The sequence below is a fragment of the Polypterus senegalus genome, chromosome 1, assembly GCF_016835505.1.
Source record: "Polypterus senegalus isolate Bchr_013 chromosome 1, ASM1683550v1, whole genome shotgun sequence".
In the NCBI taxonomy this organism is placed as follows: domain Eukaryota; kingdom Metazoa; phylum Chordata; class Cladistia; order Polypteriformes; family Polypteridae; genus Polypterus; species Polypterus senegalus.
In genome coordinates this window covers 93,114,743-93,130,987 of record NC_053154.1, presented here as the reverse complement: position 1 = coordinate 93,130,987, position 16,245 = coordinate 93,114,743, and the positions used below count along the sequence as shown (strand labels likewise).

The following is a 16,245-nucleotide window of genomic DNA, read 5'->3' as shown; positions in this document are numbered from 1 at the left end:
CACTCAACTGCTGTCATTGAGTATCTGATCAGTCACTCCATTAAAGTGTTCTCGTTCAGTTTTAACGTTTCAGTTGACCTCTCACTCCTGCTTTAAAGATCGGTCTCGTATATGTTAGGTCGACATTAGTCTGTTTCGTGCGAATTAACCGTATTTAACGAAATGAAGGGGATAATGACAGGGCCTGCAAATTAACTGAAACTTTAACATGTCAATGTTTTTAACCAAAAATAGCTTTGCAGGATCAGGGATGTTATTGTGGTGTCTACCCAGATTTCTTTATTTTGCATGAAACGACACAATCATGTTATTTCGTTAGAGAGGATCCTACAGTCGTATAGATCACATAGATTGCTATATTATTTCGAAATAAAATTTCACCCCTCATTTAGGTTTATCTGCAATCTGGAATGTACTAGATGATCTTGACCATGGTAAGTTTAAAATTTGTAGGATTTTCCTGTGCGTGCGTAGATTTTCTCAGGGGACGGTGGTTTCCACTTAGACCCAGATATGTGCATGTTATTAGTGGATAGCCCACCCTTAACTGGGCATGGGGGGTGTCAGTATTCTTAAGAGAAGGTTAACGGGTATAAGGCAAGCTTTTCTTTTTGATGGGTTCGGTTCAATGTGATTGAGAAATAAATTTAAAAAAGGGACCAGTGAATATTTTACACCAAACATGTAGGCCCATATAAAGTGAAATAAATTAAGCGCCCTTGACGGTGACATAAACAGGCTGCGTTATCACGAGATTAGGAAAACTGCGACGTGTCAAGCAAAGCAGGTGAGCAGAGTACAAGAGACATACAGTGGAGCCCAAGGAAGACGAATAAGGAAATCGTGCATATTGTTTTAGTAAGTCAGGTCTTTTATACTAACCCTTACATTAGTCAAACTTTGCGTTCAGTCAGTTTTTCTAATGTATTTTATTCCAAACGTCCATGCAATTTCAGTGACAATTTACATTCCGGCAATCTGAACAGCAGAACATTTCAGGGCCACTTGTAACGCTGGCGTGTGCTGTTCTGGTTCTTTTCCATTATGCAACAGCGAATACCTTCCACTGTGGGTTTAAGTTTGAATCAGTCGTGTCCAATAAGGATGAGAGATTAATAAATAAATAAATTCAACTCCTCTCCATATATGTAACGTATTGCACCGCTCCGCCATCGTCGGTGTCGCTAGGACCCAGCGGCGTGCTGTCTGCTCTGCATGAGCACTCTGGGCTATAATTAACAATCAGGGGGCGGCGCTCCGAGTACTGACACGCCGCCGAGTCCGGCAGGTTATGTCATGTTTCTGTCGGTATTATTAGAACATCCATTGCAGTAGCCGTTGACAGCGAGCAAAAGGCCGAGGCCGTCGACTCCTAATATAAAGCTTCAGAATTCTCGACTCAGGCCGTTCATATTGGTAGCCTACAGAGGAATAACTTTGGCTAAGAGCTGCGGACACATCCTGCAAAAATATCATTGATTTTTATTTATAATCATTTAGAACCATGCGTCTTCTGTAATATTTGGAGGAGTAAAATGTGCACTTGATGTAGCCTTGATATTCAGTACCTGATAGCATCGAAGATTGTCATTTACCTTCCTTTATTTTTATTCTGTCAAGCAAAATCGTTTCACTTATTTAACTTTGACACCAATGCCAATAAATTGCCATTTAAACACAATTTTACAAATACTTTACTTAACTCTGCTAAAGACGCTGTCGATATCCTTTTTTTTTTTCAAATTCATTTTCTGTAAAAATGGCTTAAAATATATCAGGTGCATTTTATTTATCGAAGTTATCCTCAGCTTTAATAACATGAAACATAAACGGTATTTTAGAGGAAGAGTTTGAACACGGTGATTTCTAAACGAATTAATATTCACTCAGTTTTTCTGTTGCGAAACGAAGTAACTATCCGTGAAAACAAATCAATTCCTTATTCACATTCTAACAAAGATTTAAAAAAAAAAAAAAAGTTTAGACAAAGGTGCCGCATTTTTGAAGAACATTTTGTTTTTGTCTTGTGGGGCGATAGCCTGCTGTACACTAAATTCGTTACCGTTAACCTAAAATAAAAACATGCAGTTACTTTTGTTACATTATTTAGTGTTGCTAACACTTTCCGTCTACATTTTCTCTCGTAAATAAACATATCCATTAAGATATATTAATAGATTTAAAAGTACTATTTAGTGAAGAGATGCAGCTTGACATAATTGTTCCAGTAAAATGTAAGCACTGCTGTAATAACAATAAAAGCAAAAATTATAAAATAACAGTTACTGGATGCAAGTACATACTTAATTGTAATTACACTTTAAAGGGATATTACGTTTCCAATGTATATCATATTCTAAACGGTACATAACTACTGTACATTAAAACAATATACAGGGACATGGTGATGTATTTATTACTAACAAAGCGGCAGCTATTGGCTGTTCAATATTTATACGTATTAGCTGTAAATGTTTAAAATATTGTGGATTACTGTCTCTGATTTCTACCGAAGTCATTTGTAGAACCGTCGTTTTTAGTGATGATTACTGGGCAGGATAAGGAGAAATGCAGGCAGAGCGGGGGATCAGAGGGCTCAGTCATTCGCGCAAACACCAATCTGCGAGATGCAGCAGGACATTTACATTGGCCAGTCAAACAAACACGAATCTATGAAGTGGATCTGTTTTTTTTTTCCTTCCATATCTCCAAAGACGGCTCCAAATTGGCCCGAATGTGTGAACGCGAATTTCGGTGGATGTGGTGAGGTTTGTGGGGTAGGTTTTGATAATGGCGGTGCTGCCAGAGTGGGCTGCGGCTCCCCGCGACCCTTAAATGTATTAAGTGGGTCTGAGAAGGTTGTGCCAGTTTGCGACTAACAAACATATATATAGTATGCAATTTAACATTCCATTTAAAAATATACATTTACTTTTTTCTATTTATCAAATAATTCCTCGAAGCTAATCTTTGTTCGAATTGCGTATAAGAGAAACTGCAATAATTGTTACATATTTTACCGTACTGCACATTACAGTTGCTACTCTGTCTCTAGAGACAGACTGACAGACAGCTAGATAGATAGATAGATAGATAGATAGATAGATAGATAGATAGATAGATAGATAGATAGATAGAATCATTAAAATTACCACAGTTTAATGCTACTACCACAACATTAAGAGCACACAGTCCTGGCGCTGCAGTAAATTCATTATTAAAAGGGACAAGGGAGATTTCTGAAGTTTCCGGGTAGCACCGACAAGAAGACCCCCTTGAAGAAATACAGTCAGCACAGCACAACGAGTCTCGCTATATTTATTTAATTAAACCAAGAACAAGAAGTCCAGGCCCATTACCTGTTTGCTGCCAGTCGCGATGATATATATCCTCCTGGGATCTGAGTGATAATATAACCCCAGAAAAAAGAACCATGAATCATTCCTACAGTCTCCGGGTCCCAATTAAATTTTGCTTTCTGAAATTAAAAAGAAAAATTGTTCAATTATTTTTGCCACCGACTTTCCATGTATGCTTTTTAATGCATGTTTTAATAAAATGGTTGCCATGATTAAATGTTTTGAAGGTCTGAAAAGGACAAGTAAAATCTCCATTAGGGCACACGTTTCTAACACCGTGCAATACAGTGTGACCAGTAAGCGTGAACTGCTGCTGTTGGACAAAAAGATTCACCGGGAGTACAATGTGCACATCTGCGGAGCTCAGGATAAATAATACGTGTACAGGAGGTGATGGCTAAGATGAAAGGGATAAACAATTAAATAAACATTGTGCTGTGCCGGGGAGCACCACGACCCTGATTGGCAAGCGTAATGAAAAAGGCAGGCAGGTCAGGCTGTCCCGGGTCAGCTGCTCGACTGAGCTCAAGTGGGTATCCTTGAGACCGGGGAGGGGGCGGGGCCAACTAGACAGCAGGATACCGGAGACTTCCGTGCATCCCGTCGTAATCGGCACTGAAAGAGGTTTTAAACAGAAATACCCGGCAACAGAAACACGGAGTTTTGTTTGTCAAAAGATAAGAAAAAGTTTTTTTTTTTTTTTTTTTACCCATCTATGTTATTAGTATATATTTACTAAGTAACTGTGAGCAATTGACAAAGTTAAAATTAAACTTTTCTTTGGGACAAATATGTTAATAGATTCTTGTTTATTTAACTAAATTCATTATCAACCCGTGGGGTATTTTCTTTGTCGGTATTATGTCACAAAGGGAAAAAAAATCACATATTTATCTGGTGTGAGGCATTGCACTGGAAAGAATACATTTCTAATAAATGCTAGAATATAAGGATTTCCCTCCCTTTATATACAAAATAACAGTAAAAGTATTCACGATCAATTTATCTCCAGTTAACATAATAATACGTGCATTCTTTCGTTTCATTAACATGCGGTAAGCGTGTATCCTAACAGGGACAAGGTGATTTGAAATTTGGTAACATTGCATTCAGTTGACTTCATTTTCATGTTTTCGGAGGTCATATAAATTGGATTCACACCTCTTTTACAATGATCTTCCCAGCTCGGTGGATGGTGCTGTTGTTGACCATGTCTACTATGGCCACTCCCAAGTTGCATCGGATTCCGAACGAGATGCAGAAGCCGATCCCGCTCATGAGGGCGATGATGTAACGGCGGGGTAAACCGAAGCAGGTGCAGTCGCAGAGGGGCGCCTTCTTCTGAGGGGTATCCACGGGTCTCCCATCCTCCGTCAGTTCGATGACTTCCCCAGTTTTTTGTCTCTTTTCCAAAACCCTGTGAAAGAAACGACTATGTTTAATGACTGAAACAAGTAGAAATAATGACACTTTACGGAAAACATGTCCATCTTCTTTTTGTCTTTGAGCAGCAGCATTGCAAGGTAGTGGTCGTGTTTTCTTCACAGGCCTGCTGGTGCCGTACACTGACAGACGTAACCGCTCCGCCACTCGTTAGACACAAACACAAACACGCGTGGGCGAACTGAAAGCCTGTCCTCCCGCCTTTTCCGTTTGTACGCTCAGACGGTAAAGCATACGGAGGCTTATTTCTGTGATGGATTCCAGAATTTTCAGACAGGAATGCAACGGGCTGCTGCTTACTAGAAATTACATTGAAACATCGATTGATTTAACGTATTTGGAGCATCTTTTAATTCATGACTTAACCTAATCATTTTCTTAAACCACTCTTATGGTCGACTTTCAGTCTGGAGGTCATGTGACAAATTAAGCAACTGTGCTACGTGTTTATACTATTTAATGAACAGGAAAATACTTAACAATTAGTATCTATCTATCTATCTATCTATCTATCTATCTATCTATCTATCTATCTATCTATCTATCAATTATTAAAACAGACACAAGTACTCTATAAAATACACCGTTTTAAAAGACATGAGCAAAAATTGTTTAATTTACCTAGTCAACCAACTCAATTTTACATATTATCTTCCCTACCGAAATAGTTATTTAAAAATATCAGGTAAAGAACTTTTAATAACCCAGTACGTTTGACAACATTTAAAAGATTTAATTTGCTCTGTTTAAACAGTGCTTCTAATTTTTTGTTATTACTTTCAAATAACATATAACAGCTTCTGAAAATCGTTTTCTTTTTTCTTTTTATAAAATAGTGGAATTTCAGAATTTTGCTAAATTCCTACTCATTGCCAAAATGCTTTGAATATTCATTTCAGTGTATAATATAATATAATTAACTGGCAAAAAAGAGATAAGAAAATGGTGGTCTAAAAGGGATTCCTGGGAAAAAAAATCTAATTTGGTTTGTTCAGTACTGTATTTTAATGAAATTATATCTTTTACTAAAAAAGAGATTTTTAAGCGTATTTGTGTAACACTCGACAGTATAGTATGTTCGATTTATTGTCACATCGAATGAGTGAGACATGGCATTAAAATCTATCATTTAAAATAACACTAAAATTGGTAGCTTTATGAAACCATTAGTTCGAAGGATAAGAAACACTAAAATATTAATTTGTCATTTCCGTTATATATATATATATATATATATATATATATATATATATATATATATATATATACATACATACATACATACATATATATATATATATATATATATATATATATATATATATATATATATATATATATATATATATATATATATATATATATATATATATATATATGTCGGAAATGACAAATTAATATTTTTGTGTTTCTTATCCACACACACATATATACAGGTATACTTAAAATATTAATATGACCCATATTATTGCAGGTTTTTTTTTTACAATGTACAATGTTTATTTGAGATTTGAATTATTATAAGAGGAAAACACATCGATGTAAATGAAATGAAAGCAGGTGTAAGCAACTTAGAATTCCGTCTCCAGTGTGAAAATGTGTGTCGGACATCTGTCTGTCTGTCAGTTGTTCAGGCTGCGACGTGTACGATTAAAGGAATCATCCAAAGTTGGCTTTGAAAAATGCCTCATTTTTGCCAAGATTTTTTTTTTCTAAATGTAAATTAGGGAGGGTAAAATATTTCAACAACCTGATTATGCAATTTGTTTCCACACTGTTTTAAAGCAAGTCACGAAACATCGACAATGATTGCAGCTTCGCAATATTACATTTTATCAATGTAAAATTCACAAAATCGATCCGTGTGTTGCTGAAAAGATTAATAATTTAAAAGAAATTCCTAGGCTCTAAGACAGAAACCACAATACTATTAATTATTCATACCTATGATGACTCGTTTCAAATAGAAGAGATTTCACATGGGAATTGATTGATCGAAGAGATATTGTGATCTCCTTTTTTATTTCTCACAAGTGTTTAATATCAAAATACAAGATTTGATGCTTAATCTTTTTGGCAATTTCCCTTGTATATATAGAGGCAATAGTAACACATATCGTATCTCAGATCCTTTATTAATATTCCATTTCACAAGGCCAATTGAATTTAAAAAGACAACATTGAAAAATGTTGCCGTATACAACAATTATATGCACTTTCTGCTGTTTTATCAACATTAAGGCACGGGGATACAACATGGAGTCAGACATCCCTCTATCCCGAAATGCTAGGAATCCTTGGAATGTGTACAATGACATTATTCGGAAATCAGCAAAGCCCTTTAGCGGTACATTTATTTATTTTATACTTTACATGCCTAAAATATTGTCTTAAGCTTCTGTTCTTACCTGTAAAGCTGCCCCAGTGATTTTCCTGCAAAATTCTTCAGACCCTCCTTGCCATGGACGAAAATTCGTTCCTTCACGGACTCCATACCAGTAGATTCTGCTGCTGATTCTTTTTTTACGTTAATTAGAGGATCATATTATGTTAAAGTGGAATTGCACATAGCGAGAACCATACAACTTTTACTGCAGCTTTAAAATGACCCGAATCGTCTATTTTTGTCGATCCAAAAGACGAGCTCTAGCAGCACGCGTGCATGCGACGATTGGGATCTCCTGACACGCCGCTCACAGAGTCGAATTAAAAAGTCTTTGGCTGTTCTCTCGATTGACTCTTCGCAGAGGCAGATAGTGCCATCGCGCTGGGGTGCGACGAAAGGGGGGAAATAATAATCACTAATATGTTTTGTTGCATAAAAATATGAGCAAGACTCAAAACCGACTTTAACGGAATCCTTGCTTTATTTCCAGTCTCGTGGAGGACACGACGACTACTTAGAAGGTCAACATAACACCTCCGGCGAAAAAGGGCAGGTGTGAAAACGGAATTTCCAATAGTTTAGTTTCCCTTTCAGAATTCTGGACCCTGAGCAGTGTCATACACAAGAAATTTTCAGATGACTACAGTGTCGTCAAGCGTTTCAGCACCTTGGACAGCAATCCACAGACTACGGACCTTGTACTCCAATGTGCTTTCACCAGAATTTCGGAAGCTTGTGCAAATTATTTCACGCAGCGCTTCTGCACCTTGGGCACTGCAATTCACATTGCATTGAATGAGTCACTCCTGCGTTCCCAGTATTTCCCCACACGACCTACATTCAGTTCTTTAGGAACGGTAATGCAGCACCTTGGATAGTACAAGACACCAAACACACCAGCTTGGTCAGGTTTTCAGCACCACAGGTTGTGCAAAGCTTGCAGTATTGACAGACCTGACGGTTACTCCAACGCGAGAACCCCTACAGCAGCATGGACACTGCAAAACATGTGGTATTGACAAGTGCTCTGATTGCTCCGGTTTAATGATGCTTTTCTGGAGCAGTCAACGGCTCAGATTCCAGCGATATCGACAGATACTCTAATTATTTCAACCCTATCGTTGTTTTAATAGTGTTGGGCGCAATAGCGTGCATTTCTAACAGCACCGTTTGCCACCATCCTTCTTTCCAAGCCTATTTTTTCAAGTGTTTTTTTTTTCTCCTTTTGCATACAAGTTCTCGCCCACTTTTTTGCTCTTTCTCCAGTATATTCGCAACTTGTAGTCCTCGAAGCCCTTCTTTTGGGTGCAGCTGGCCCAGTTCCTCACAGCAAATCGATATTTTCAGGTGACTTGTCAGCAATCGCGTCTCATGCCGCCGATTCTACCAAATACGTGCGATTCAGCCAACTTTACTGTGTCGTCAGCAAAGATTAAAGCGGCGGGTCCCCGGAGTGCGGACGCTATGGAAACCGAATGAAGGCTGGGTCATGTCGCCCCAGAGATCCAGCAGAGACTCCGCAACAGATGCAAAGCGAGGGTGGGGCTGGCAGATACGGAGAAGTTTAGCTTTTATTTTACTAATCAGTCAGCCAATAGCCAACCCTGGCACACAACTTGCCAGGGAGCGCACAAACCCGTTAACCCCGCTGCTACTGCTCAGTTTTATTTTTAATTATATGCTAAGTTAAGGGTAACAAAAGACGCTCTCCTCAATATTACATCCTATACGTGAAAGAAATACATTTTTACGATGTATATTATTTGTTTACTTTTTATAATTGTAATCCTTTGGCACTTCATAAGACGTTAAGGAAATGATAATAGTTAAACAATTAGCGTTGATGTAAGTAGTAGCAATACAACTGCTAACTATTAAGCATCGTCAATACATGGCTTAATTTCTGTTTTTTTATTACTTTATGCTGCAGGGTTTCACAATTAATCCGATTGTTTATGGGGAAGCGACAGGTGCAGTTCACGTCATGATTTGCTGCTGTATAATTCTGTCTTTAGCCAATAGTGCTGTGATTATAGCACCGACTAGTGGCAATACCTTAAAAGTGCACGCTGTGCAAACGGCCAGTATGATAACATAAAAACAAACTTCTACACTAAGTAAACGTTTAAAAAGTAATTGAACTCCTATTAATATAATTTACTATAATTAATTAATAAAAGTTGAAAAGTATTTTTATAGTCATACATTTAAAAAAATAAACATAGTATTGTATTGGGAAACCACAGAAACAAATTAGAACTCTATAAAATGAATCAGACCCTTCTTTCTTCACATTTTATGCTGCATTCTTGCGCCAAAACCATTCAAAGTAATTTTTCCCCATACAACAATCAATAGCATAGAATTAGAAAGTGAAAACAGGATTTTAGAAATGATTGATTTTTTTATTTTGGTTTACGAATGATGACACAAGTCCCTTTGCTATACTTGAAACCTGGCTCAGATACACACCATTCTACTGATAACCTTTGAGATGATTCTACACCTTGTTTGGAGTCCACTTGTGGTCAAATTCAATTCATTGGCCATGATAAGGAAAGGCACACACTGGTATTTAGAAAAAGATCCCAGAGCTGATGTGTACAAATATTTGAGCAAAAACCAATCGACGAGGTTGAAGGAATTGCCTGAAGAGATTAGAGACAGGATACCTCTGGAGAATGCTGTACCATTGAAGGTTCCACAGAGCATTGCTAACTTCTTAATTCTTTATATGGAAGAATTTCGGAACAACGGTGACTCTGTAGCTAGCCATCCGGGCAAACTGAGCAATTGTGGGAGAAGGGCCATGATAAGACAGGTGACCAAGAAGCGATTAATCACTCTCTGAACTCTAGAGAAGCTGTGTAGAAATGGGAGAGACTTCCAATAGGGCAGCTACCACTGCAACACTCCACTAATCTTGACCTTATGATAGTGTGGACAGGTAGAAGCCTGAGAGTTTGCAAAAAGGCATTGTAAGGATTCTCAGACTGTGACAGACAATGCTTTTGTCTGATAAAACCAATGGGCGTTGTGTCCGGAGAAAATCAGGCACTGCTCCTCACCTGTGCAATACTATTCCAATGGTGAAGCATGGTGGTGGCAGCATCATGCTGTGGCTTTTAGGAATGGGAAACTCCTCAGGGCTGACAGGAAACTGAATGGAGCCGAGGATAGTGATGTCCTTAATGATAGCCTACTTGAAAATTCTCTGAACTTCAGACTGGGCTGAAGGCTCATCTTTCAACAGAACAATGACCCTAAATACAATGCAAACACAACACAGGAGTGGCTTACAAACAACTCTGGGAATTTCTTGGAGTTGCAAAGTCAAGAGCCTGGATTTTTAACCCAATCGAACATTTCTGGAGAGAGGAAATTAGCTGTTCACCAACAGAGGTTGAGAAGATCTGCAGAGAAGAATGGCAGGAAATCCCCCAAATTCAAGTGTGTGAAGCTTGTTGCGTAACACCCAAGAAAACTTTAATCACTTTAATCAAAGGTGCTTCAAGCAAGTACTGAGTAATAGTCGTGGCAGTAGGATAGTTGAGTTTTTCATTTTTTAACAAATTTGACAAAGTTTCTAAAGTCATGTTTTCACTTTGTCATTCTGCAGCGTTGAGAGTTTGGTGAGAGAAAAAAAAAGAACTTAAACAGTTTTAGCACAGCATAGCAAAATGTGAAAAAGTGAAGGCGTCTAAATACTTTCTAAATCCAGTGTAGATTAAGAGATAAAGTGCAGAGATTTTGTGAGTGATCCTACAGTCAACATTTAAAAGTAAACTCTTAAAGACCTGGGGAGACAGATTTTCAATGTTTATGATCAAATTTAACTCCATTTAGTAAGCTACTATTTAGTTCTGTTTTCTTATCATTTATTTGTGTCCTTTACCTGTCTTACTTTGATTACCTATTATAATTAGTAAGTACTGATATTTCAATAGTCATTAGCCAGGAGTTGTGTTTTGGGCATGTCATGCTTTGTGGACTTTGAAATGTTTTAATGTTTGATTACGTGTGGGGAAGCAAGGAGGGGTTGGTGGTGGATTTGGTTGCTGGAAAAGAATGGAATGAGAGAGACAGACACATTCATTTCATTCTACAGTACACCTAGACTTGTAGTCGGAGACCTTACAGGATGTATTACTGATGGCAGGGCTTTCTGATGGAAGTTTTTTTTAAAAAAATAGGACCTTTTCGTCATAAAATGTTATAGGCTGGAATACTAAAGATCTCACAGGAGAGACAGTTGAATAATACCGTAAACATAACTCTGAGCTGGAATGAGATTGCATTGGCCTCGTGTTTCACTGAAACACGGCTACAAGACCACAAGGGTAGGAACTTTGATTCACAAGTTACTGAGACAAAAAGAGATGCTGAAGGGTGTTAAAGTATGGTTTTAGGGATACTATACAAGACCAAAATGAACTATAATACAGGCACCAAATTCATGGTTAAGGATCTTCTGTTAATTCCCAATTTGAGCTTTCATAAGTTTTTTGCAGGAAATTTTAATTGTGTATTTCAATCTAGATCAACGGTTGCAAATGCAATATCTAAAAACTTCACATTTTATCAAAGATCGCAAACCCCTTAGATCTAAGGAAGATTCTCCACACGTAATAAAAAGAATATGCACAGTTACACACAAACTAACTAAATTTTATTGATCACTTACTGCACTCTCTCTAATCAAATATGATGCTATTGACATCTCTGACTTATTACAAATGCAAGTCATTAAGCTCTACTAATAAAACATACTATTGGCGACTAACACAAAGTTTTTACTAACTTCATTTCTACCCAAATTGATATTTTCATTCAGACCTTTCCTAAAGCCAGACAGGGAGAAATACTTAAACTGTATTAAAGGGGACACATCAGTTACCATGTTTTACATAAAAAAAGAATCAAAGTAGAAGGGCATCAGAACTAATTACTAAGATGTCTAAGACTGATGAAGAATATGGAAGATCTCCTAATGATATACTCTACAAAAAGAGGTTGTCATTACAAACAAAATGTAATTGTTTAACCACAAGAGAAACCACTATGTCATTCTTAGTATGAGCATGGAGGAAACAGCTAAAAAGATTTTAGCTCAACAAATATATGTAATGGGGACATGGAATTTCATTGTGGAGATTAAATAATGTAAATAGAATTAAAATTTGTGAACACCAAAGTAACCGATATAGTTAAAGTATACTGTAAATATTTTTACACATGTAGAAATGTAAAAGACATGAGGCCACTTTAATGGTCCACAAATCGTGGAACTTGATAATGATCTTTATTGAGAGCTGGACAAAACCCTGAGCCTCTCCCAGATCCAAGATGCTTCTCTACGGGGGAAGAAAAGTGTCCATCCAGTCCATAAGGATGTGCAGTGAAATTATAATAAAGGTGTTTGTTAAATTGGCTCTGATAATGATGTTTATGGAATCTGAAAATGATAACAAATGAAAAATACAATCATCAGGCATCGCTGTCGAAAGAAGAATCAGGTTCTTTTTGAGTGTACATAACGTAGACCAATCTCACTACTAAACAACGTTAGAAGCCTGGCAAAAGCTTTATCTTAAAGAGAATCAGCTCCCTGCAATATCATGGCATCACAGTAAATGTATTCTGTTATTTGGGATTTGTAAAAGCAGTGTTAATGTTTGTGACATGCCATCTTTTGGAACGACAGACATACAGCAACTGGATGGGCACACGACAGACATGCAGATGCTCATCCTTTTATTATAGTAGATGGAAATCATGGTTTGACCCAATATATATGCTTGGATCAAGCACTACACGCTTGTCTATATATTATATACAACATGGTTTCTGACTGTTTTAACTCTATAATGCAGTACCAAACAGGGCTCTCCAATTTCTTCAATGTTTAACTGCAATTGCTATTGAACACCTAGGTATCCATCTCTGGAAAGAGATCAAGTTGACTTCTACAAACTCTGTCTCTCACAGTTGATGATGGAGTGCCCTATATCATGGATCCATACTTATTACTGTCACATGTATTCATTCTAACTGGTTCTCCAGGTTTACAATTATTAACTTTTATAAGAGTGTACTTTTTCCAGTCAATTCACTTTTACATTACAAACTAAATTAGATTGTTCTTCATTGATTGTCTCTAAATGGCTTAAACATCTACGAGTTACAGTTGTTAACAAAAAGATCAATTTAAACTTAAAATAGGCAATTTGATGGAACACACCAAGCAACATGTTGATGTCATCTTTTTCATTTCACATTTTCTATGAGAAAAATACAGTTAAAATTAATATGAGCAAATAATTTACTATTTACATTTCAGTCTAATGACTAGACCCTTTTTCGATCCTTTTTCTTACCCAGTTTGGGGTAATGGGGAGCTGATGCCTATCCCAGTAGCATCAGATAAATGACAATAACTAAACTTGAATGAAGCTCCTATCCATTGCCGCAAACCCTCAAAACACAAACTAAATGTTTGTAGGATATGGGAGTAAAACTGGACTGCCTGGAAAAAAATCAAAGGAGACTGGGGGCACAGTGCGTGAGCTGGGATGTTAAAGCACGGATCCTGATGCTGCACTCAATCATACTTATGGCTAAGGGCTGCTGTAGCAGTAGGCGGCCTATTTAAGCCACAAGGCTGCTGGTTTAATTCTACCATTGACTCTGTGTGAGCCAAAGAAGGTACATAACCTGCCAAGGCTGAGGGCTGTTAATTTTCTCTGATCCAGAATTCTTAATTCCCAAAACTTTTAATTTTAATTTGAAAAAGTCAGTAAAAGACTGTACTATTTTACTCGAGATAACTACTTAATGACTTTAATTTTCTAGAAAGATTAATGCGGGTATTTTTCAGAAAGTACAAAACCTTGCAGAAACATAGCAAGAGGGTGGTATGTGGAATACTTTGAATTAATTTCCAAGTAAAGGAAGCATCATTTTAAACAAATTATGACATAGTTTTGCATATACAGTGATCCCTCGCTATATCACGCTTTGACTTTCGCGGCTTCTCTTCATCGCGGATTTTAAATGTAAGCATATCTAAATATATATCACAGATTTTTCGCTGGTTTGCGGATCTCTGCAGACAATGCGTCTTTTAATTTATGGTACATGCTTCCTCAGTTTGTTTGCCCAGTTGATTTCATACAAGGGACGCTATTGGCGGATGGCTGAGAAGCTACCCAATCAGAGCATGTATTACGTATTAAATAAAACTCCTCAATGATATACAATATGCTTCCCGCGGCTGCTTCACACACTTAAAAGCTCTAACAGCCCATATTGATTTTTCATTGTTTGCTTTTCTCTGTCTCTCTCACTCTCCCTGAGAAATACAGGCAGATACTTATCCATCATGCAATACCATCAGGGAGGCGTATGATTGGCCCCATTCTCTGCTTCTGACGGAGGGGGTGTGAGCAGAGGGGCTGTTTGCACAGTGGCTGGTTGCTTAGAAGATACGGACCCGCCTGTAAAAAAATGCTGAAAGGCTACCTTCACATTGATCCCTTCATCGTGTCACTTTATCGCGGTGCTTGCATACTTAAAAGCGCAACAGCCCTATTGATTTTACTCTCTCTCTGACATTCTCCGCTCCTGACGGCGCACCTTGAAGAGGAAGATATGTTTGCATTCTTTTAATTGTGAGAAAGAACTGTCATCTCTGTCTTGTCATGGAGTACAGTTTAAACCTTTGACTAAAGGGTGTTATTTCATATCTAGAGGGCTCTAATAATGTTAAAAAACGTATTTAGAAGGTCGTAAACAGGTTTTCAATGCTCTAACTGCGAAAATATTAGATTTATAAATAAAGAATCCTACTTCTTGGAAATTCATTTATCTGGCTGGAGCGGATCAACCACTATAAACGAGGGTTTACTGTATAACTGTGCGGAGAATATTTATAAACAGTGTGGGAGAGTTTCTAAGGGCTTAAAATATATAAAAATAATCATACAAACATATGGTCTCTACTTCACGGATTTTCACCTATCGCGGGGGGTTCTGGAACGCAACCCCCGCGATCGAGGAGGGATTACTGTACTGAAAACACAAAATGACGTGATACACTAGAACATAATGCACTGGAAGCCTACACAGCAATATTTTTCTGGAAGGATCCCTGAACATCCTCTCTTGATTTGATCTGCAGATCTAAACTTTCCTGCATAACATTGTACTCTGGTGTACATGGTGGATTTAGATAGTAATCATATTAATTACTCAAAAATCCCTTAAGATTTCTGTAAAACCTAAGATTACAGTCAATTTTTTTAACATTCACCCAAAATACGTAAACTTACAGATTTGAAAAAAGCTGGGACCCTGTGTAAAATATAAATAAAAACAGAATGTGATGATCTGCAAATCACTTAAACCCTAACTCTAATTGAAAACAGTATAAAGACAACACAGCAAATATGAAAATAAGATTTTTTTTCATTGTTTTTCCAAAAAAAAAAAAAAAGCTAATTTTGTTTTTATTTACATTTTACAAATCGTCACAACGAAAATGGAATGGAAATGGGGTTGTACTTTTATTATCCTCTTTAATAAAACCCCTGTGTGCGTCCAGGTTTTCGTGTGAGTGTGTCTTCTGGTGAAGTGCGCATGCGCGGGGCCACACAGCACGTGTTCAGTCTCTTCCTGTGCATTCCTTCGGGCGGGCCTGCGCGTCTGTCTCTCGTGCGCATGCACCTGTGTGTGTCTCTCTCTCTGCACACACAGGTGCGTGCGCACGAGAGACAGACAGACAGACACGCAGGCCCACCCGAGAGACAGACACGCACGCACACAAACACGCACGAGAGACAGACAGTCACGCACGCACGCGAGAGAGAGACACTCTCACACACACACGTAGAGACAGGCCCGCATGGGGGACAGACATGCACGCGCACACACGCCCGGAACAGAGATAGACAAGCTCGCACACACACACACGCATGCACACAGGCACGGGACAGAGTCAGACACACACACAGGCACACGCATGCATTGTTGCAATGTTACTTTTCTTGATTGTTTATT

The 16,245-nt window shown here is 37.8% G+C and overlaps 1 protein-coding gene across 1 annotated transcript in view; it reads right to left on the bottom strand.

Moving 5' to 3' along the window:
- LOC120529609 (vesicular glutamate transporter 2) overlaps positions 1-8,692 on the bottom strand; it is a 77,562-nt gene extending 68,870 nt beyond the window's left edge. Inside the window, exons 1-3 of the mRNA XM_039753550.1 lie at positions 7,211-8,692; positions 4,521-4,776; positions 3,360-3,478 (exon numbers count right to left, since the gene is read on the bottom strand). Coding sequence (XP_039609484.1) covers positions 3,360-3,478; positions 4,521-4,776; positions 7,211-7,296 — 461 coding nt within the window. The 5' untranslated portion in view covers positions 7,297-8,692. The remainder of the gene's footprint in view (positions 1-3,359; positions 3,479-4,520; positions 4,777-7,210) is intronic.
- Between the last annotated feature and the right edge of the window lie 7,553 nt (positions 8,693-16,245).